The sequence below is a fragment of the Gossypium raimondii genome, chromosome 4 (assembly GCF_025698545.1).
Source record: "Gossypium raimondii isolate GPD5lz chromosome 4, ASM2569854v1, whole genome shotgun sequence".
Classification (NCBI taxonomy): domain Eukaryota; kingdom Viridiplantae; phylum Streptophyta; class Magnoliopsida; order Malvales; family Malvaceae; genus Gossypium; species Gossypium raimondii.
In genome coordinates, this window is record NC_068568.1 from 783,686 (window position 1) to 805,579 (window position 21,894).

At 34.0% G+C, this 21,894-nt stretch overlaps 4 protein-coding genes and 1 long non-coding RNA gene across 5 annotated transcripts; 1 reads left to right on the forward strand and 4 right to left on the reverse strand.

Moving 5' to 3' along the window:
- Positions 1-1,074: 1,074 nt before the first annotated feature.
- LOC105779345 (uncharacterized) lies at positions 1,075-2,817 on the reverse strand. The gene is made up of 2 exons (XM_012603099.2): positions 1,950-2,817; positions 1,075-1,855 (listed from the first exon to the last, which is right to left on the reverse strand). The coding sequence occupies exons 1-2, from the start codon at positions 2,683-2,685 to the stop codon at positions 1,305-1,307; spliced, it is 1,287 nt and encodes a 428-aa protein (XP_012458553.2). The 5' UTR covers positions 2,686-2,817; the 3' UTR covers positions 1,075-1,304.
- A 1,758-nt stretch (positions 2,818-4,575) lies between these two features.
- On the reverse strand, positions 4,576-6,286 carry LOC105779165 (uncharacterized). The gene is made up of 2 exons (XM_012602906.2): positions 5,453-6,286; positions 4,576-5,357 (listed from the first exon to the last, which is right to left on the reverse strand). The coding sequence occupies exons 1-2, from the start codon at positions 6,231-6,233 to the stop codon at positions 4,888-4,890; spliced, it is 1,251 nt and encodes a 416-aa protein (XP_012458360.1). The 5' UTR covers positions 6,234-6,286; the 3' UTR covers positions 4,576-4,887.
- A 2,584-nt stretch (positions 6,287-8,870) lies between these two features.
- LOC105779164 (uncharacterized) lies at positions 8,871-15,247 on the reverse strand. Its single transcript, XM_052629865.1, has 6 exons — positions 14,441-15,247; positions 13,908-14,359; positions 13,240-13,786; positions 10,167-10,922; positions 9,615-10,075; positions 8,871-9,495 (listed from the first exon to the last, which is right to left on the reverse strand). Exons 1-6 carry the CDS (start codon positions 15,135-15,137, stop codon positions 8,902-8,904), a joined length of 3,507 nt encoding a protein of 1,168 aa, XP_052485825.1. The 5' UTR covers positions 15,138-15,247; the 3' UTR covers positions 8,871-8,901.
- A 2,600-nt stretch (positions 15,248-17,847) lies between these two features.
- On the reverse strand, positions 17,848-18,535 carry LOC105779163 (uncharacterized). Its single transcript, XM_012602904.2, has 3 exons — positions 18,491-18,535; positions 18,113-18,299; positions 17,848-18,022 (listed from the first exon to the last, which is right to left on the reverse strand). The coding sequence occupies exons 1-3, from the start codon at positions 18,533-18,535 to the stop codon at positions 17,919-17,921; spliced, it is 336 nt and encodes a 111-aa protein (XP_012458358.1). The 3' UTR covers positions 17,848-17,918.
- Positions 18,536-20,537: 2,002 nt separating this feature from the next.
- LOC128040379 (uncharacterized) lies at positions 20,538-21,373 on the forward strand. Its single transcript, XR_008195018.1, has 2 exons — positions 20,538-20,771; positions 21,062-21,373. It is a non-coding gene; the product is annotated as an uncharacterized LOC128040379 (long non-coding RNA).
- The last annotated feature ends 521 nt before the right edge of the window (positions 21,374-21,894 follow it).

Below are 21,894 nucleotides of genomic sequence, written 5' to 3' on the forward strand. Positions count from 1 at the left end.
TCCTCCTTAGCTACTCGAGCCTCAGCTTTCATCTGTTGAGACTGGTTCAGTCTTGTTTTGGTCTTGCTCTTGCAAACTCTCTCAACATGACCCTTCTTCTTACAATGTCGACACACAAAGATCTGGATTGAACCAGCATTTTTCTTCTGGATGACCAGCCCTTCTGCAGTGCTTGCAAGTTTGACCTTCTCTTCTCGCAGCATCATTCTTTGGCTTGTCTCTCCAGGCCTTCTTGCCTTTGTAGGCAGTATTTGTCCTTGCTTGAAAGGCACCTTCTTGATGCTCTTCCAGTCTACTTGCTCTCCTCTGCTCTTGAGCATATAGAGCATTGATCAACTCAGTCAGGGAAATGGTGGATGATCCTTGAGTCCTCGAGAGATGAGATTTTGCCTCATACCTCTCAAAGCGAGTTGCTATTACTTTCTCCACTATCCTAGCTTCATTAAACCGCTCTCCAAGGAGCTCGATGCTATTAACCACGCCATAATCCCCGCTGAATATTGCTTGATGCTTTCTTCTTCTTTCATCTTTAAATTCTCAAATCTCTCCTCAAATTCGAAGAATGTTGCTTCCTTGTCCTCTCTCGTCCTTGAAACTCTTCTTGCAACTTATCCCAGGCTGTTTTGGTGATTCACAGCCATAATCCTTGTGAAAATCACATCCGACATCGAGTTCAATGCAAGACATGGCCTTGTGCCTCTTGGTCCTCTCATCAAGATGTTGCTGATCCGAGCCATCGTTGGATTGCCTCTAAGTGGTTTCGGTTCAACATCTGAGTTGACCACCTCCCACGATCATAAGCCTGCAGTAAGTCTTCATTTTGACCACCCATATGTGATAGCCTTCTCCATTGAATACTTGAGGTGCGGTGGTGAAAAGCTTGATGAAGCCATGGATTTGTATAACAGGTCCCTTAAGAAATAAGCTCTAGATACCAATTGTTGGTGCAACAATAGACTCAAGCAGACTCAGCAAGTATCTTGTCGAGCAAGCCTCTAAACTTGCTGAGCAAAACAAACAATTTCGAGTTAAAGAAAGAAGAAAATAAGCTGGGGAAATTTGAGAGAATATTGATAAACAAAAACTGATTTGATTCATGCATAAAACAATGGCTTGAAGCCAGTACATAACACAAGCATAAGGCTTGTCAAAATCAACAAGAAATTACCTACCTCCACTAATTACATAGAAACTTGAAATCTTAGCTTGTAAACTTATACAAAAGTGTGTTTACAGCTCATACATAAGCTAATTACATCAATCAGAAAGCTAACTTAGTTAGAAATGAACTAACACTCATTTCATCAACTAAATATAACAAAATGAACAAAATGAGCTTGCATCAGCAGCCCTTGCATCTGTTCCAGCTTTGCTTGGTCTTCATGGCCTGTATGGAATCGAGTGTTGGCTTCATGCTGACCAACTTCAACAAAAACTTCTTGAGGTGTCATTCCAAAAGCACCTTCCAACTTCATTAGATTTCTGAGTGATCCATACACAATCTCAATACCACCACGCTTGAAAAGAGAAAGCTTTAATGGATAGGAAGAACCTCTAAAAGCCAGATAATGAAGTAAGGTCAAACCTTCGTTGTCCACTTTTTCACAACTATCTGGACATAAAGAGAGAATCTTTGAAACTGTTCCAAGATAACCTTGTCTGGCTGCCATAAGAAGGGGTGTCATCCCCCTCTTTTTATCACCTATATAGGCAGCTGATACATCCCTTTTTAACAGTTCTTCCACAACTGAGATTCTACGACCTAAGTGTGCAGCATAATGAAGAGGGGTGCGTCCATCTTCATCTCTTTCCTTTGTCAAATTCCCCTTCTTCTTTAATATTACCCTTATTGCCTCTAAATCCAAGCAAAAAAAAAAATGTCAATAGACCTGTTCTTTGTTTTTTTCAAAAAAATTTTTAAAAAAATTGGATCTAACTCAACAACATACCTGCATCTCCAGCCATAGCTGCTGCATGCAAAGCTGTTCTACCGTGGGGGCCGCCATGAGCTGCTGATTTTGATTTATCTAATATTACACTCAGCACGCCGCCGTCTCCTCTCTTAGCTGCAATATAAAGTGGAGTCTCCTGTTTTTTATTGGCAGAATACGGAAAATCAGGGACTTCAAACTCCAACAATGCTTTCACCACTTCAACATTGCCACACCCTGCTGCTTCATGTAAAGCCGTGTTGGATTCCTGATCCGTAATCCTCAGCATCTCCCTCACTGCACTTACTTGATCCATTCCCAGCTCTAAATCTCCATCTATAGCTTTTGCGCAAGACTTGATTAGAAGTTTCACAATAGCAGAATGTCCGTACCTTGCTGCAACGTGCAAAGGAGTTTGACCTTTAGCATTTGTTTGGAATAGCAGTGACGGACACTTGCTGAGAATTTGTTCGATAAAATCTGATTTTTTTTCTCTTTTTATCATAGTAACGAATAAATTCAAAAACGGATAGGCTGGTACAAATCCTACGGAGAAGATTTTGATTATTGAGAATTTGACAGTCTCCTCGGTTGCCAAGTTAACATGGAGCACGTTGTCTTGGTTTGGGGTCTTTAGCGACTCAAGTTGAAGCCCCTGTTTATTATTGAATACTTCAATGTTGCCTTCTGCTGCTGCATTATATAGCGAAGCCTCCATGTGAGTGATGTTCTGTTCAGGCTCCTGAGGTTCCATTTTTGTGGATCTATTTCTTCCTGGATAACACCAAACAGAATTTAATTAATTAGCTTGAAGCATTCCAAGCTCAAGAAAAAACATACTGCAAATTCAGAAATTTACCAAATTCCTTTCCAGTTAGTTACTTGCTTGCATATATGCCTGCATTCAAGTCACCTACAAACGAGAACTATATATAGTTGAACACTTTAGTAATAGTGGCATATTGGGTTGGAAGTGAGGTCAATAAAGTAGGAGTTTTTTATGGTGAGATTTGGTTTTAAGGAAACTGCAAAGAAGGAGAAGAATTAAAGAAAAGAATGGAAGAAAATGGGGTCTACAGCTCTTCGTGGTCAAGTCAATGCTGCTCTATGTTCTTTTTTTATTCTATAAGACTGTGTTTGGTAGCTCAGAAAACTGTTACACACTAAATTTTGGTCATGTTAGTTAATATTGACTCATTCAGACTAAACCCTATATTTTCTTTGAAGAAAAAAAATAGTATTCATTTATTTATAAATATTTTTTTTATTTTTTTATGTATTTTATAATTTTGTATATGTATTTTATAGAAAAAATTTTAAATATATATTTTTATTTTTAAGTTTTAAAAAATTAAGAATCAAGATTAAATTAACATAATGTGTAAATCAAATTACTGAAATTTATAGAGATTAAAAGGCTAAATTTATTAATATGCCAATAAAAAGGTTGCATCAGCATTCTATTAATGATTGAATGAGGAATGACATAAATATCAATTGTCCATAACGTTATTGACTAAATTAGACTTTTTTAAACATGAGTGACTAAAATAATAATGTGCTAATAATTAAAGGACTATTTGTATAACTTACATTAAATGTTATTATCATATGATGACTTAATTGTAACGAAAAGAAAAGCAAATGGCCCTAAAACAAAGTTGCTAAAGATGATTAAAATACTAAAAATTGTTGAAAAGTAAACGCACCAAATCCATCATTTTTAGGAGTTTTTGATGGTGAAATTTGGGTTTAAGGAAACTGCAAAGAAGAAGAATGGAAGAAAATGGGGTGTACAGCTCTTTGTGGGGAAGTCAATGCTGCCCTATGTTGTTTATTAGGCCATAATCAAATTTAAGAGCTGGTGCTTAGCAGCTATAAGCCTTTGTGTTGTGGACAAGGCAGCCTTCAATTCCTTGCAGTGCGACATATATATTTTGATTACTTACTATGCTGCTCAACACTTGGAACCACATCCACTTTGGCTTCATATGGAGATTTAATTCCCTTTCACAGATATTTGGGGAAATAAACGAAGTTAGGAAAATTCTTGATTATCACTACAAAACCATCTTCAACAAAGCTAGGTATTGTTGTAAATAATAACAAAAAAAAAACGCAGAGCAGATCAAACATAAAACGATGGCAAGTCCATGGGAATTTGACAAAGTTGAAACGGCAGATGAAATACAATTCATCTCTTTCCATTGTCAAATTCCATTATCGACATCAATAATGGTAGTAGAATGATTGCAAAACGATAAGAAAAGAAAAAGAAAAATATAAATTTTATGTGAAAAATCTTTTTGAAAAAAATCACGGGGAATAAGAGAAATTCACTAATGTTGAAAAATGGATGAAACAAAAGAAATTTCGACTATATCTATTTAAGAGTTGAAAAATCTTTCGTCCCTACATATCTTCTTATTTTGACTTTATATTTTATTTAAAGTAACGAGATTTAGGTTATATAATCTCTAACAAGATAAACATCAAAATTATCATTTTAAATTTATATATCACTAAAGTATGACACATTTATAACGGTATACTAAATTTTAATTATAAAAAAGTTGTCATAAATAGATTTATCTAAATGTAGTTTATCAATCTAATTCAAAGGTTAGGTAAGTATGGGTCAATCTGAATTAATCATAAAACATTAATTAAAATTAGCAAATGGGGCCAAAACAAGGTTGTTAAAGATGATTAAAATACTAAATTGTTGGCCTCACACCAAGGCTATCGGAAGGTTATCATTGAATCGGAAAATGTGAGGGGCGATGGATATTTTAAAGAGGCGACTAATGACCAAGCTATTGGCAGATGGATTCCAATTTATGCATAAGAGACGGGAAGATATTAAGATTGCAGACTTTATGGCGCCGCTGGGTCCTGATTTGGGAATTACTCTGCATTTTTTTTGAAGACCCATCACCTGGTGTTTGGGAGCTTCTTACTTACACATCTGTTTCTGATGATTTTTCTCGGATCGAAGTGCATTATAAACTTCTTGAGGTGTCATTCCAAACTCACCTTCCAACTCCGTTAGATTTTTTACTGGTCCGTATACAATCTCAGTACCACGAATCTTGCAAAAAGAAAACCTTAATGGAGAGAAAGTGCCTCTAAAAGCCAAATAATGAAGTAAATTCAAACCTTTGCTGTCCACTTTTTCACAACAATCTGGACATAAAGAGAGGATTTGTGAAACTGTTGCAAGGTTACATTGCCTGGCTGCCATAAGAAGGGGTGTCATCCCCCTCTTTTTATCACCTATATAGGCAGCTGATACATCCCTTTTTAACAGTTCTTCCACAACTGATAATCTAGAACCTAAGTGTGCAGCATAATGACGAGGGGTGTGTCCATCTTCATCTCTTTCCTTTGTCAAATTCCCCTTCTTTAATATTACCCTTATTGCCTCTAAATCCAAGCAAAAAAAAAAAAAGTCAATAGACCTGTTCTTTATTTATTTCAAAATTTTAAAAAAAAATTGGAACCAACTGAACATAACATACCTGCATCTCCAGCCATAGCCGCTGCATGCAAAGCAGTTCTACCGTGGGGGCCGCCATGACCAGTTGATTTGAATTTATCTAATAATAGAGTCAACAAGCGCCCAGATCCTGTCCTCCTAGCTGCTATGTAAAGTGGAGTCTCCTGTTTTTCGTTGGCAGAATACGGAAAATCAGGGTCTTCAAACTCCAACAATGCTTTCACCACTTTGACATTGCCACACCGTGCTGCTTCATGTAAAGCCGTGTTGGATTCCTGATCCCTAATCCTCAGCATCTCCCTCACTGCATTTACTTGATCCATTCCCAGTTTCTCTAAATCTCCATCTCTAGCTTTTGCACAAGACTTGATTAGAAGTTTCACAATAGCAGAATGTCCATACCTTGCTGCAACGTGCAAAGGAGTTTGACCTTTAGCATTCGTTTGGAGTAGCAGTGACGGACACTTGCTGAGAATTTGTTCGATAAAATCTGATCTTTTTTCTCCTCTTATCTTAGCAATGAAATTTGTCAAAGACGGATCGAATGATTCATATTCTACAAGGAAGAATACATTTAGTCGGACGAAGGATTTGAATATTGAGTGAACTCTGTTAAAAAGCCAGGCAGCAATCTCGTGGGTTGCCACGTTAACATGGAGCAGGTTGTCATGGTTTGGGGTCTTTAGCGACTCAAGTTGAAGCCCCTGCTTAATATTGAATACTTCAATGTTGCCTTCTACTGCTGCCTTATACAGCGAAGCATCCATGTGAGTGACGTTCTCTTCAGGCTCCTCAGCTCCCATTTCTGTTGATCTATTTCTTCTGGATAACGCCAAACAAAATTGAATTAATTAGCTTGAAACATTCCAAGCTCAACAAAAAAGCACTGAAAATTAAGAAATTTACCAAATGCCTTACCTGTTTGTTAGATCTAAATAAATTTATGTAAATGTTTATAAAAGAAATAAATAATGTTGTGGAATTGAAATAACAAGATTAAGATTGTTAAAGTGTTTAAATCCAAATCTTATGCTTATATATTTTATAATTTTTATAAAAGATAAAAGACAAAAATATCAAAATATTAATATTTATTGCTTCCAAGGACCTCAATATTTTATTTTGATTACATTAATTTAAAATTTTAAAATTTATTATTTTTAAGGACAACTTGTTGGACCTCATCATATTATTTTAACTACATTAATTTAAAATATTATTATTTATTGGTAGACCTCGTTTTATTATTCTGGACAAAATTAGTGAACAAGGTCACTCTTTAAAAAAAAATTAATGATTTGTAGCAAAAGCACTTTTTGAAAAATGATTTTGTAGAAGATTAGTCATTCAACCTATTCAGAAAATCCAAAATGTAGGGGTAACCTAATGAGAATTTTTAAGGAAAATGTTAATTTACTATCCGGTATTTGAGTTTAGTTTTAATGTTTAATTTAGTATTTGTGTATGTTTTAGACTCATATTTTAAGGAAAAATAATATAATTGAATCTAAAATGGGTTTAGATTAATTATTTACAAATATGAATGGACTTGAATAAAATTTTAAACTCATATTTTAAATCGAGCTTGAACAAATATAAATTATAGTAATAGATGCATAGACTTGACCCGACTATAAACACTTCTACTAATGATCCATTTACTTCAATTCAACAATTTTTTGTTTATTTTCATTTTCTTGGCCAAAGGGTGGCATTAATCAAACCATAAATCAAGGCTAGGTTTTCTTTCTATAACTAATCTACGTAATCCTTCAATTTTTATTTTCATTTAATCATTTTTAATAAAAGTTGATGAACTTCACAACAAATGTTTACATTTTCAATAAAAGTAGTTTTATATAAAAAATCTATTTAAATAAAATATTAACTTGTAATTGTAAAACAAACAAGCAATTATAAATATTTTTCTTTAAAAATCTATATAATAAAAACTTTGTTCCTTGATAAACCTGAGCTATTTTGCCTTTTGCTTTATTATTATTATTTTATCTCATTCAAGTACAACTATTTGATCCTTACTAGCTTCACAGAACAACATAAGGTCATGAACAAAGAAAATATGAGACAAGGCGGGACCTCTTCTTGAAACGAACAAAGGCTTCCAACTCCATTCTCAACCACCTCCTCAATAAGATGCCCAAGTCTCTCCATGCAAAGGACAAAAAGATAGGGTGATAATGGGTCTCCCTGCCTTATGCAATGTGACGGTTGGAAAGCCTCCGTTAGAGTCTCATTCCATAACACCTGAAGTGAAGAAGAAGAAACACAATGTAATATGACACTAATTAACTGCTCAGGAATTCCTGCCATTAACAAAGTATCTCGTAGGAAATCCTAATTGATTCTATCATAAGCCTTTTCGAGGTCTATCTTCAAGATCATACCACATTTGTTACCTCGAAAGTTCTTCAAAGAGTGAACCACCTGTTGCACAACTGACCACGTAATCCATGGTATAGAGTTCCTTAAAGAAACGCACCACATGTTGCTTCGACACATCCTCCTCAAAACACCATTCATTATCCACAAGAAAACCCTCGACTTTATTCCGCTTTTGGCTCGCCAATGTACGACTGTGAAAATAGGATGTATTCCTATCCCCATTTTTAATCATTCCGCTCTAGATTTTTGAAACCACAACAACTCCTCGCGTGCTAAAACTTCCTCAATTTCCAGTCGTAATTCGTACTCCCGTCTATAAAGTGTTTGAGAAAAACGAACCTCAAGGACTTTTGCTATTTTCAAGTCTTTAATTAACATGTTTTTAAGTTTTTTTTAATTTTATTTTTAATTAATCACTCCTTTATTTATATAGACAAAATAATAAATATTTAATTATATAATAAAAACAATTTATATATATATATTTATCATTATATTAAATATATTTTATTTTTTAAAAAGATCAGCTAATATTTATTAGCTCCAAGGATGAGTTGTTGGACCTTATTATATTATTTGGACTACATTTATTTAGGCTAGTTGCCATTTAATTTAATTAACAAAGTTCGAGAAAAAGGCTATTAGAAATTCAAAAAGTTGCCAAATGCCTCACGTGTTTGTTATTATAGAGTCAACATATTAGGCCAATGGATCTAGTGTTGGGTTCATCTTTTGCTTTATTTAATGGGAAGATTTAAAGAAAAGTGTTAAATTTTATTATTTGGTATTTCAATTTAGTTTTAATGTTTAATTTAGTACTTAAATTTTTTATTTATAACTCATAAAAATTAAATGTTTATATAAAATTTTAATAAATAAACAATATATAGAATTATTAAATATTAAATTAAAAATAATATAAATATATAATTTTTGAAAATAATATAGGTAGATCTAAAATGGATTCAACTTAATCATTTACAAATAGTAACAGACAGTACAACCATAAATTCTAAAAACACTAAAATAAGGCACAAAACAAAAGCAATTTCAGTCTAAAAACCAAGTTTAAACCAATGTAACTGGTATAAACATATTCACAAAGTAATCCGAGATCCACAGAAGAAATAATATCCATTTGCGGGTAAATAAAGAAGTCAAAACAAAGGCAGGGCCGACTAAACATGAAGCTATGGCAAGTCCGTGAGAAGGTTTTAACACAACATAACTGCCTGTGCTGAAAGCAATTACCATCGCAATCAATGCACGATTAAGGAGATTAATAGCAGTCAACCGTGTAGAAACTATTTTGCGTCGCTGATTTGAGTTTGAGGAAAAAAAATACGTCGTCCTAAGGTGAACGGAGAGGGTGGAAAGAGAGAGAATAAAGGCCAATGAATTCGATATGACAAATGTTATAAAGGCTGCCTTATGAATCAAAAAAGGAGTACCCTCTTCGAATCCTTTTTCACTCTTGAAACCACCTGGGACGGTTATCGCTGCCGCGAATGTGACCGTGGCTATAAGTCCTGCCACTACTAAATGACCCTCTCTTTTTTTCTCCAAGCTTTCTGCAGAGATAGTTGGCGAGCAAATGGGGCGAACTGGTTTGTTCGCCACTTGATCATTCTCAATTTCTTCCAACAATTCATTGATTTGCTCCTGCCATGCCAGCAACATTAGCCAATTGTATTGTAGGTTTATTAAAGATGTTAATTCAAAACTTGAATATTAATAAAACCGTAGCCATGGAAATGCAATACATATGCAAGCACACACACCTGTTTATGATTATGTTTCTCATATTGAACCACATTATAAACTTCTTGAGGTGTCATTCCAAAAGCATCTTCCAACTTCATTAGATTTCTGAGTGATCCATATACAACATCAATACCACCACGCTTGAAAAGAGAAAGCTCTACTGGATAGAAATAGCCTCCAAAAGCCAGATAATGAAGTAAATTCAAACCTTTGTTGTCCACTTTTTCACAACAATCTGGACATAAAGAGAGAATATTTGAAACTGTTCCAAGATAACCTTGCCTGGCTGCCATAAGAAGGGGTGTCATCCCCCTCTTTTTATCACCTATATAGGCAGCTGATACATCCCTTTTTAACAGTTCTTCCACAACTGATAATCTATGACCTAAGTGTGCAGCATAATGAAGAGGGGTGCGTCCATCTTCATCTCTTTCCTTTGTCAAATTCCCCTTCTTCTTTAATATTACCCTTATTGCCTCTAAATCCAAGCAAAAAAATGTCAATAGACCTGTTCTTTATTTATTTCAAAATTTTTTTAAAAAAAAATTGGAACTAACTCAACAACATACCTGCATCTCCAGCCATAGCTGCTGCATGCAAAGCTGTTCTACCGTGGGGGCCGCCATGAGCTGTTGATTTTGATTTATCTAATATTACACTCAGCACGCCGCCGTCTCCTCTCTTAGCTGCAATATAAAGTGAAGTCTCCTGTTTTTTATTGGCAGAATACGGAAAATCAGGGTCTTCAAACTCCAACAATGCTTTCACCGCTTCAACATTGCCACACCCTGCTGCTTCATGCAAAGCCGTGTTGGATTCCTGATCCGTAATCCTCAGCATCTCCCTCACTGCACTTACTTGATCCATTCCCAGCTCTAAATCTCCATCTCTAGCTTTTGCGCAAGACTTGATTAGAAGTTTCACAATAGCAGAATGTCCATACCTTGCTGCAACGTGCAAAGGAGTTTGACCTTTAGCATTCGTTTGGAATAGCAGTGACGGACACTTGCTGAGAATTTGTTCGATAAAATCTGATTTTTTTTCTCTTTTTATCATAGTAACGAATAAATCCAAAAACGGATAGGATGGTACAAATCCTAGGGAGATGATTTTGATTATTGAGAATTTGACAGTCTCCTCGGTTGCCAAGTTAACATGGAGCACGTTGTCTTGGTTTGGGGTCTTTAGCGACTCAAGTTGAAGCCCCTGTTTATTATTGAATACTTCAATGTTGCCTTCTGCTGCTGCATTATATAGCGAAGCCTCTATGTGAGTGATGTTCTGTTCAGGCTCCCGAGGTTCCATTTTTGTGGATATATTTGTTCCTGGATAACACCAAACAGAATTTAATTAAGTAGCTTGAAGCATTCCAAGCTCAAGAAAAAAATACTGCAAATTCAGAAATTTACCAAATTCCTTTCCAGTTAGTTACTTGCTTGTATATGCCTGCATCCAAGTCACCTACAAATGAAAACTTTATATAGTTGAACACTTTAGTAATAGTGGCATATTGGGTTGGAAGTGAGGTGAATAAAGTAGGAGTTTTTTATGGTGAGATTTGGTTTTAAGGAAACTGCAAAGGAGAACAATTAAAGAAAAGAATGGAAGAAAAACATTCAAAGATAAAAGAAAAAAATATTACAAATTAAGAAAAATTACAAAATGCCTTACTTATTACAAGACACCTAGTGGCTTATCAAGACAAGTGACACACACACACATATATATATATATATAATGTATTGCTTGAACACTTCAACATAGCATAACAAAAGCGTAGGATGCATAATTCCTTTCTTGAACACTTTAGCATAGCATAGCAAAAAGCGTCATAGCATGCATATTTCATTCCTTGAACACTTTAACTTATACTTTATTTCATTTAAACAAAATAAAATTCTACTTACATTATTCTTGTTGTGTTTTCAAGCAAAGTTAGTAAAATTCTTGAATGTAGGAATAAGTGATGGGATTGGGTCATACAACTTTAACATAATCAAAGAAAATTTTGTAAAAACAGCATATGACAACACGACAAGAAATGACCTATAATGTCACAGCGATACGAGAAACACCGTCATTTTGAAGAGGCCAAAACAATAAGTGGCGTTGCAACTTCGTGATGTGACAGACTATTTCGCAACGTTATGATGTGACAAACTATTTGACAACGTCACAACGAGAAAGTAACGATGTTACAACGTCAACCTTGTAATTTAATTTATTTACAATTCAATCCTGATTCGGTCTCGGGTTAGCTTATGAGCTTTCGTAAGCTTATATAATACTCGGGAATGATTATATATTGTTTTGTTTGCCAATAATTTCATGTTTATATGATTGATGGTGTGGATTGTATTAAATTTGATCGTAGTTGATCCGACACAAATGTGACACCTTATAACTTGGAACTAATGATTGAATCGAGTATGGAGTGTTATATATTATATGAGCTTTCATCCTTCTTTGGCCAATTTTAAAACACCTAAATAAAAATATCCAAGTCAAAGCCAAGTAAAAAATATTAACATGCTGTTCACATTCCATCTCTTCGTTTCATTCACATTCAATGGCTCAAATTTAAACCAAGTATCAAATGTGATGTCAAAATAATATTTCTATTATAAAATTCTTCAAAATGACCAAAATACTCTTATATGGAAATTTTATCATTTTACCCATTTTACCTCTTAGTCCAATTTCTTCATAACAAATAGGGACATAATAGATTCAAATCTTAATAAAAATCCTTGAATGGTGAAAATACATTTTACCCTCTTCTCGATAAAAATAAAAATTTATAATTTAATCTTTATACTTTCAAAATTTACCCAATTTGATCCAAAAGTGGCTTTCATCGCACCAATACATATTTTAAGTTATTACCATGCTAAATAATCAATAATGACTCATATTCTTCATTTTGATTAAATTTACATGTCAGACCTCAAACTTTGTAGAATTTGTGATTTAATACTTTTTGCCACATTTACAAGTCCACAATACTTTTCATTGATTTCCATCTCCAATATCAATGTTCCTTTCATAAAAATTATTTATTTGACCCATTTTCAGATTTTCTTAAAAATTCATTGTATCCAATCCTAGAATAATATCTTATCTTATCAAAAAATTTGGGGTGTTACAGTCCTACCTATGTCATAGGTTGTCCTGTTCTAACACTATCGTCCTTAGAGTGCCGAGTGGCAGGCAAGCCCACTCATCCTTAGGCGTGAGGTATCAGGTTAGCAAGCTTAAGTGAGGAGTGTTTTATAAGGAGTCTTCACAAGAGGTTTAACTCAAACCACTCATGGGTTTACCACGTGTCTCATGGTGGCAAGATATAATAACTAGTTAATTACTCTTTGAATTATCTAATTTGGCCCTTGAATTATAGCTAAAAATAGTTCTAAAAGTATCAAAATAATATTTCAATTATAGTTCAAGGGTCAAATTAATTAATAACCCTGGGAATTAATGTGTCATGTCATTCTTTTAATGGAAGTTAACAACAAGTGACTAAAGTGTAACAGCTCAATAATGTTACTGGCTATTTGATAACTTGTGAAAGTTGGATGATTGAAATATAATTTTAAACAAAAATTTAGTTACTGTTAGTGTAGTTTACTTAAAAATAATTATGATTAATTATGTATACAGGCATAAATTTCGAGCAAAATAAAAAATAGAAAATAATGGCAGGGCTGATGCAAACTGCAGTAGTGGCAAGTCCAAGCGAAGGTTTTAAGGCTACATAAGTAGCTGTGCTAAAAGCAATCCCCATGGCAACGAGTGCAGGGCCGAGGATCACATCAGCGATGAACATTTTAGACGTAATTGAACCAAGCGATTTTGGAAAAAGAGGAAGCAGCATCCCAAAGTGGATGAAGAGGGTAGAAAGAGAGAGACTAAAGGCCAATGCATTTGTTACAACAAATGTTCTAAAAGCTACCTCATGAATCAGATAAGGAGTGCCCTGGTCTGAACCTTCTTCACTCTTGAAACCACCTGGAACTGTTATTGCCGCTGCGAATGTGACGGTGACTATAAGTGCTGCCACTACTAAATGAGCATCTCTTGTTTTCTCCAAGTTTATATCTGCAGATATGTTTGGCAAGCCAATGGGACAAACTGGTTTCTCCGCGACTTCTTCATTCACAATTTCTTTTAACAATTTCACAATTTGCTCCTACCACATTAGCCAATTATATTACAGATCATTATATTATATATGTTATATAATCATAATTCAAAACACAAATATTAATAAAACCATAGCCGTAGGCATAGAAATACACATATAAATATACCTTTTTCTCTTCCTTATCATATTGACATGCATAGAAAACTTGTTGAGGTGTGATTCCACTAGCATCTTTCCAGTCCCTTAGATTTCTGACTGATCCATATTCAGTGGTAGCATCATCATCCTTTAATAAAAAGCGTAATCCATTAGGAAGGTCTCTAAACGCCACAAAATGAAGTAAATTCCAACCTCTTTTGTCCACTCTTTCACAACAATCTGGACAATAAGACAGAATCTTTCTTACTGTTCCAAAAAAACCTTGCCTGGCTGCCATAAGAAGGGATGTCATCCCCCACTTTTTATCACCTATATAAGCAACAGATATATCCCATTTTAACAGCTCTTCCACAACTGCATCGTGACCCAAGTGTGCAGCATAGTGAAGAGGGGTGTGTCCATTTTCATCTGTTTCCTTTGTCAAATTCCCTTTCTTCTCTAGTATTATCCTTGTAACCCCTAAATTCAAGCCCAAAAAAAAAGTCAATGGTTCTATTCTCTGTTTATTTCAGACAAAAAAAAATTTGGAACTTAATTTACTTGGATCTCTAACCATAGCTGTTGCATGCAAAGCTGTTCTACCGTGGGGGCCACCGTGAGCAGTTGATTTTGATTTATCTAATAATATGCTCAGCAAGCGCCGACTTCCTCTCCTAGCTGCTAAGTAAAGTGGAGTTTCGTGGTTTATATTGGCAAAATATGCAAAATCAGGGTCTTCATGCTCCAGCAATGCTTGCACCACTTCAACATGGCCATACCGTGTTGCTATATGTAAAGCCGTATTGGATTCTTGATCTGTATGTCTGATCATCTCCCTCACAGCATACAGTTGATCCATTCCCAGCTTCTCTAAATCTTTATCAATAACTCTTGCACAAAACAGGATTAGAAGTCGTACAATAGTAGAATCTCCATACCTTGTTGCAACATGCAATGGAGTTTGACCTTTAGCATTTGTTTGGAGTAGCAGTGATGGACACTTGACAAGAATTTTTAGGACAAAATCTAATCTGGTACGTTGCCAGATACGCTCAGGGGTTGACAAGTTAACATGGAGCACGTTGTCATGGTTTGGGGTCTTCAGCGACTCAAGTTCAGGCCCCTGGTAATTATTGAATTCTTCAATTTTGCCTATTGCTGCAGCTTTATACAATGAAGCATCCATGTAAGTGATATTCTCTGCAGGCTTCTCAGGTTCATCGGAGGAAATAACAATGTGGTTTAACGATGGTCCCATATTTGTTGATCTATTGCACAGCTTTCTTCCTTGAAAACACCAATTAATCAATTAGCTTGGAACATTCAAAGATAAAAGAAAAAAACATTACAAATTAAGAAAAATTACAAAATGCCTTACTTATTCCAAGACACCTAGTGGCTTTATCAAGACAAGTGACACACACACTCATATATATATATATAGCTTGAAGTCTTTAACATAGCATATAACAAAAGCGTGGCATGCATAATTCCTTTCTTGAACACTTCAGCATAGTATAACAAAAGCCCCATAGCATGCATAATTCATTCCTTGAACACTTTAACTTATACTTTATTCTATTTAAACAAAACAACATTTTACTTGCTTTATTCTTGTTGTGTTTTCAAGCAAAGTTAGTAAATTTCTCTAATATAATAATAACAATAATTACTTTAAGAATAAGAAGTATAGATTTATATAATTCTATCACAACATATCTATTTCAGTCTCTTTTAATTGGAGATGAATCGGGTAGGCTTGGACAACTCTAGCTTTGTGGAGTAAAAAGGAATGGACCTACAAAACGTAATAACACTTTAAGAGCATTGGAGTTTAGACTTCGAGATACTCTTCAATTCTTAAATCAGATAATAAAGATAGGGTTATCAAGGTTCTTAAGGAAAATTATAGGAACAAATTGTTTGCTTCTAAGACTTACCTATTCTACGGCTACTCTACTGACTTTAAGTCCGATAAGGATGCTCTCCGAGATGCTCTCAGACTTATACGATAATTGTTCCTTACTCATAATTAACTTGTGTTAATGTCTATAGAACCTTGTTCAATAAGTGGAATGCATTAATTATTTGCTCTCAGGATAAACAATAAGGGTCAAAGACATCAAATATTATTAAGGGAGGAGTCGAGGGTTGTTGAGACATCAAATATAATATATATAGGTTGGAAAGCTCAAATATAATAGATTGTTGAGACATCAAATTTAATAGATTGGAAAGCTCAAAATGACTTCACCAAAGTTGGTCGAAAATGTATGGGCTTAGGGTAGAGCCAAGGTTGGTAAGGCACTAGCCCCTAAAATGGAAATTTTCTTTTTTAATCCCTTTATAATTTATAAAATTTTAAATTAATAATCATAAAATTTTATTTTAGCCCTTAAAAATAATAAAAAATTAATTTAATTCTTTAAAAATTTTAAAGATATAGGCTATTAAAATGGTAAAATTATATTTTTTTTTACTATCATAAAAATATACAATTTAATTTCAGCCCCTTAAAAAAAATTATTGGCTTTGCCCCTATATGGGTTAATGAATGTTTTGATTTTGTTTTTACCACCAGTAAGAAAGCCTACAGCAACTTAATTATTTTGATACTTATATTAACCTTTTTTAAAAATATTCAAAAGCCAAAAGAATTGACGGCGACCTCCCATTTTTAAATAAAATTTTGTGTTTTTTTTAATCCTAAAATTCTCATTTTATTATTGATTTGTCAAATTAATTTTAATTATAATAGAAAATTAATTACAATATCTTTATTATTATTTGATATTAAATATATCTTACTTTACAAATATTGTGATCTTTTTACCTTTTTGGAAATTGTATGTCTCTCAACTAATAATTTTATATTGATTTGAATTAAATGGAAATTGTTAATATTAAGGTATCCCAAAATAAATTAAAGTAATATTGATAAGGTAACATTGGCACTAGGAATTGGAACAACATTGTAATAGAGGATAAAGTAATATTATCTATTTATATTGTACATATAAAATGGAGGATTCAAAAATACCTGCATCCAAAGTAAAAAGGCAGGACAGATGAGATATGAAACAATGGCAAATTCATAAGAAGGTTTTAAGGCCACATAACTGCCTAGGCTGAAAGCCATCACCATCTCCCCGTTGCACAGCTAAGGATCTCAGATATAGACCGAGTTCGATCTAAAACTGTTTGACGCCAAAAAACTCCTGCTAATAGATAATTCAGAACCCCTAAATGAAAGATGAGGGCAGAAACAGAGAAAATAAAGGCTATTGCATTTGTTACAACAAATAATTTAAAGGCTTCCTCATCAATCAACAGGGGAATGCCTTGCTCTAACCCTTTTTCACTAATCAAACCACCAGGAACAGTTATTGCCGCTGCGAATGTGACAGTGGCTATGAGTGCTGCCACTACTAAATGAGCATCTCTTGTCTTCTCCAAGCTTTTTGTAGAAATATTTCGGAATCCAAAATGACGAACTGGTTCGTCCGCCACTTGATCATTCTCAATTTCTTCCAACAATTCTTTGATTTGCTTCTATCATACCACCCACATTAGCGGATTGTATTGTAAGTTTATTAAATATGTTAATTCAAAATTTAAATATTAATAAAACCGTAGCCATGGAAATGCCATATATATATATATAGACCTGTTTATGATGATGTTTCCCGAAATGATTCTCAGATCGAAGTGCATTGTAAACTTCTTGAGGTGTCATTCTAAAAACACCTTCTAACTCCATTAAATTTCTGACTGATCCATATGCAATTTCAACACCACCACGCTTGAAAAGAGAAAGCCTCAATGGAGAGGAAAGGTCTCTAAAAGCCAGATAATGAAGTAAATTCAAACCTTCGTTGTCCACCTTTTCACAACAATCTGGATATAAAGAGAGAATCTTTGAAACTGTTCCAACATAACCTTGCCTGGCTGCCACAAGAAGGGGTGTCATCCCCTCTTTTTATCACCTATATAGGCAGCTGACACATCCCTTTTTAACAGTTCTTCTACAACTGATAATCTAGAACCCAAGTGTGCAGCATATATAATGAAGAGGGGTGTGTCCATCTTCATCTCTTTCCTTTGTCAAATTCCCATTCTTCGCTAATATTATCCTTATTGCCTCTAAATCCAAGCAAAAAAAATGTCAATAGACCTGTTCTTTATTTATTTCAAAAAATTTTAAAAGAAATTGGAACTAACTCATTAACATACCTGCATCTCCAGCCATAGCTGCTGCATGCAAAGCTGATCTACCGTGGGGACCGCAATGAGCAGTTGATTTCAATTGATCTAATAATAGAGTCAACAAGCGCCCAGATCCTCTCCTCCTAGCTGCTATGTAAAGTGGAGTCTCCTGTTTTTTGTTGGCAGAATACGAAAAATCAGGGTCTAAATGAAACTTTAGAAGAGGGAGCGAAATTAAATTGTATTTTTTTATAATAGTAAAAATGAAATTTTATCATTACAAATTTTAGCATTACAAATTTAAATTTTTATTATTTTAAGAGAGTGTAATTTTAGCATTACAAATTTAAATTTTTAAAGGCCCTAAATAGAAATTTTCCATTTTAAGGGGCTGCCCCTGCCAACCTCCCTGGATTCGCCACTAACCAAAGTAATAGAACTTGTAGACATTGAAGGACTAAAATTTTATTATACCAATTGTTGACACCATTTTTTTTTTTATAAAACGGGGTCGACTTGGATTTTAAAAATGAAAACGAAAACAGGGAGTCGTCACCAATCCTTTTTGATAAGGTGTGATCGGATCACCTTAAAAAGTGGTTGTTTTCCATAAACGATTTGATTTTATTAAAACAACGATTTTGGTTCACGAAATTTAGAAAAACGGGTTCGGAAGTCGGTTACGCACGAGGAAGGATTAGCACCCTCGATACGCCCAAAATTGGTACCTAGTTGATTACTTAATGTATTGGTGTCGAAAATTAAAAACTCGAAAAGAATTTAAAAATACGATCCCTTTTTATATTGTGTTATTTTAAAATTAATGGAATAAATCAAAATGGAAAATGCCTCCTTATCTCGAAGTAACAAGATGTCACATCCAGTAAGTTAGGACACGACACCTCGTATTTTTTTAGAGCAAGCTTGCATTTTATTTTTTATTTAAACCTCATTTATTTCAATTTTAAAAGGATATTCAGTTATTTAGGATCAACACGAGAAAAATCGAAGCTCAGTAAGTTAGGGCACGATTTCTCGAATTTTCTAAATACAGAATATTGCCTTTATTTTCGAAAAATCCTCGTATCGAGAAAACCACGTGTCATCTCCAATGCGTTAGGATACAACATATTGAAATCCCGATAATGAGCTTTTATTTATGTTTTTTATTAAAGAGCATTCTCGATTATTTAGATTCAACAAAAAAATTAGAACCCAGCACGTTAGGGCTCAATTCTCTCGAAGATCCCAAGTATCGAGTATTGCCTTTATTTCCAAAATTTTTCCTTTTTTACGAATTTGGGTAAAAATTGATGTAATGTTAAATTTGATGTACGAATAAATGATTACGTTGATGAATGACAATAATATTAAAATACGAATAAACAATTCATAGTACACACAATGGCAATGATCTCACAACATTCATCATTCAAATACAAACATTAATTAATAAAGACCCATTAATTAGACAACAATTTAAAAATGTAAAGCAAAATAAAATCAAATGAAAAGTAAAACGATGTTAAAATGATAGTGATGAGTTTAAAATAGATATTGCCAAACAATAAATTTAAGGTTAATAATATATAAAACAATTTTAAAATATATATAAGTATAAGACAAGTGACATAAGAAAAGAAAAATCTTTGAAAAAAAAACAAATGAAGCATTTTTAAAAAATAAATAAGTTGTGTTTAAAAAGGTATCTAAAACAATTTTAAAATAATAAAACAAATTTAACTAAATAATGCATAAAATGATTTCAAAATAAAAAGCAATCCAAAGAAAATAGTATAAAACAGTATATAATAGTTGATATATATATATATATAATGCATCTTAAAATAAAATGAAATAAACAATAATAAAATCAAATCAATGTATCATATAAAAATTTGGAATGTCATATAGAAGAGGAAGTTTAAAACGTTATATATAGACAAAATGTTTAATATAAATGAAATGTAAAGAAAAATAAAAATATAATAATAAAACTGTTAAATGGAATAATATATAGATAAAAAGAAAAAGAAAACTAATAATAATAGACAAACAATTTAAAAGAAAAAAATCAAAAATAAAAATTTACAAAACCAAGGATAAAACTAGAATCGGGCCAGAATTAGTGGGTTGAAACCGTAAATAAATAAGAGGTATTAAGGGCCAAGGTGGGACAAGCTTTAAATACGAGGGACTGATTGGGAAAATATCCCCAGCCCTCATGCGTTGAGTCTCAGCCTGGACCCGACTGAAACGAGTTTAAAATTCCTGGGCCAAAAATGGAAAAAGGGAAAGACCCGATTGCATACGCCACAAAGGAGAAGGGACCTATTGCGAAAATTACCCCTTAGGGCAAGAATGTGCATATCTCCTTCCCTTAAACGGCGCCGTTTTAATTACTATAAAAGTTGAAAAAATTTCCTACTGTTTCACTTTCTGCCCAGAACGCGAAAAATAACAAGGGAGGTTCCCTTTTCTCTGCTAGGCCGCCGCCGTCACGCCTCCCTCTGTCCGGTGGCCGGAGCCATGCGAGGACGTCACCCCTCGGCGCACTGAAGCGCATTCGGAGGTCGAGGCCATGGAACAAGGGACTGAGGGGAAAAAGAAAAGCTTTGGCCTCTCTTTAAATCCACATCCGGCGACGGTGAAGCGCCATCGACGGCGGGCCTGAAGGCCGATTCAAGTAATCCCCTTTCCTTTCTCTTTTATTACTTGTTATTTTAAAATCGATTTGCAAAAAATAAATAAATAAATACGCAAAAATAAAGAAAAATGAAGAGAGAGCAATTCAAATCAACCTTTTTTAATTTTGTTTTCTGTTTTTTGATTCCAATATCTGTGTGTTTTTTACAAAGAAGATCCCCAGCAGAAAACAATTGCCTTATTCGGCCCTTTATATCTGATTACAAAATGTTTTCTCTGCTTTATTTGTCGTCTTCTAGTTGTTGCTTTGTTTTGTGGTGGTTGTTGCAGATGTCAGACGCGTGGATGGCCGGCGATAGGCGGATCTCAAGCGGTGGCGGCGTGCGCAGAGGCTGGCAGAGGCGTGCGTTGGTGGTGCTTATATCAATATTATGATCATGATTTAAGGAGTGACCAAAATATTAAATGTTGATAATTTTAATAATTAAAATAGACTTTTTTAAACTTAAGTGACTAAAACAGTAATACACACTAATAATTGAATGATTATTTGTATAACTTACTTTAGATATTATTATTATATAATGACTTAATTGTAAAGAAAAGAATAGGAAATGTTTTAATGATTGCTTTTGTGCTTTATGAACTTTATATTTTTACTAAACAGAGACGACTATCTCTGGTTGGAGGTCAGGTCAATAAAGTACGAGTTTTTTATGGTTTAAGGAAACTACAAAGAAGGAGAAGAAATGAAGAAAATGAATGGAAGAAAATGGGGTGTACAGCTCTTTGTGGTGAAGTCAATGCTGCCCTATGTTGTTTATTAGGCCATAATCAAATTTAAGAGCTGGTGCTTAGCAGCTAAGCCTTTGTGTTGTGGACAAGGCAGCCTTCAATTCCTTGCAGTGCGACATATATATTTCGATTACTTACTATGCTGCTCAACACCTGGAACCACATCCACTTTGGCTTCATAAGGATATTTAATTCCCTTTCACAGATATTTGGGGAAATAAATGAAGTTAGGAAAATTCTTGATTATCACTACAAAACCATCTTCAACAAAGCTAGGTATTGTTGTAAGTAATAACCCCACCATTAAAAAAATCTTGCTCCACCTTTTAAGAAAACCAAAATTCAAAGTAAAATCAGGTTTGTATGAT

Bases quoted from the DNA above. Each gene is read 5' to 3' on its own strand.
- LOC105779165 (XM_012602906.2), bottom strand. From the start codon at position 6,233: ATGGGAGCTGAGGAGCCTGAAGAGAACGTCACTCACATGGATGCTTCG. The intron at 5,358-5,452 runs GTATGTTATGTT...GCTTGGATTTAG, and splicing joins GGCTATGGCTGGAGATGCAG to AGGCAATAAGGGTAATATTA.
- LOC105779164 (XM_052629865.1), bottom strand. From the start codon at position 15,137: ATGGGACCATCGTTAAACCACATTGTTATTTCCTCCGATGAACCTGAG. The intron at 14,360-14,440 runs GTAAATTAAGTT...GCTTGAATTTAG, and splicing joins AGCTATGGTTAGAGATCCAA to GGGTTACAAGGATAATACTA. The intron at 13,787-13,907 runs GTATATTTATAT...CTAATGTGGTAG, and splicing joins ATGATAAGGAAGAGAAAAAG to GAGCAAATTGTGAAATTGTT.
- LOC105779345 (XM_012603099.2), bottom strand. From the start codon at position 2,685: ATGGAACCTCAGGAGCCTGAACAGAACATCACTCACATGGAGGCTTCG. The intron at 1,856-1,949 runs GTATGTTGTTGA...GCTTGGATTTAG, and splicing joins AGCTATGGCTGGAGATGCAG to AGGCAATAAGGGTAATATTA.
- LOC105779163 (XM_012602904.2), bottom strand. From the start codon at position 18,535: ATGTCTACAAGTTCTATTACTTTGGTTAGTGGCGAATCCAGGGAG. The intron at 18,300-18,490 runs GTTGGCAGGGGC...CCTCTTCTAAAG, and splicing joins TTAGTGGCGAATCCAGGGAG to TTTCATTTAGACCCTGATTT. The intron at 18,023-18,112 runs GTATGTTAATGA...GCTTGGATTTAG, and splicing joins AGCTATGGCTGGAGATGCAG to AGGCAATAAGGATAATATTA.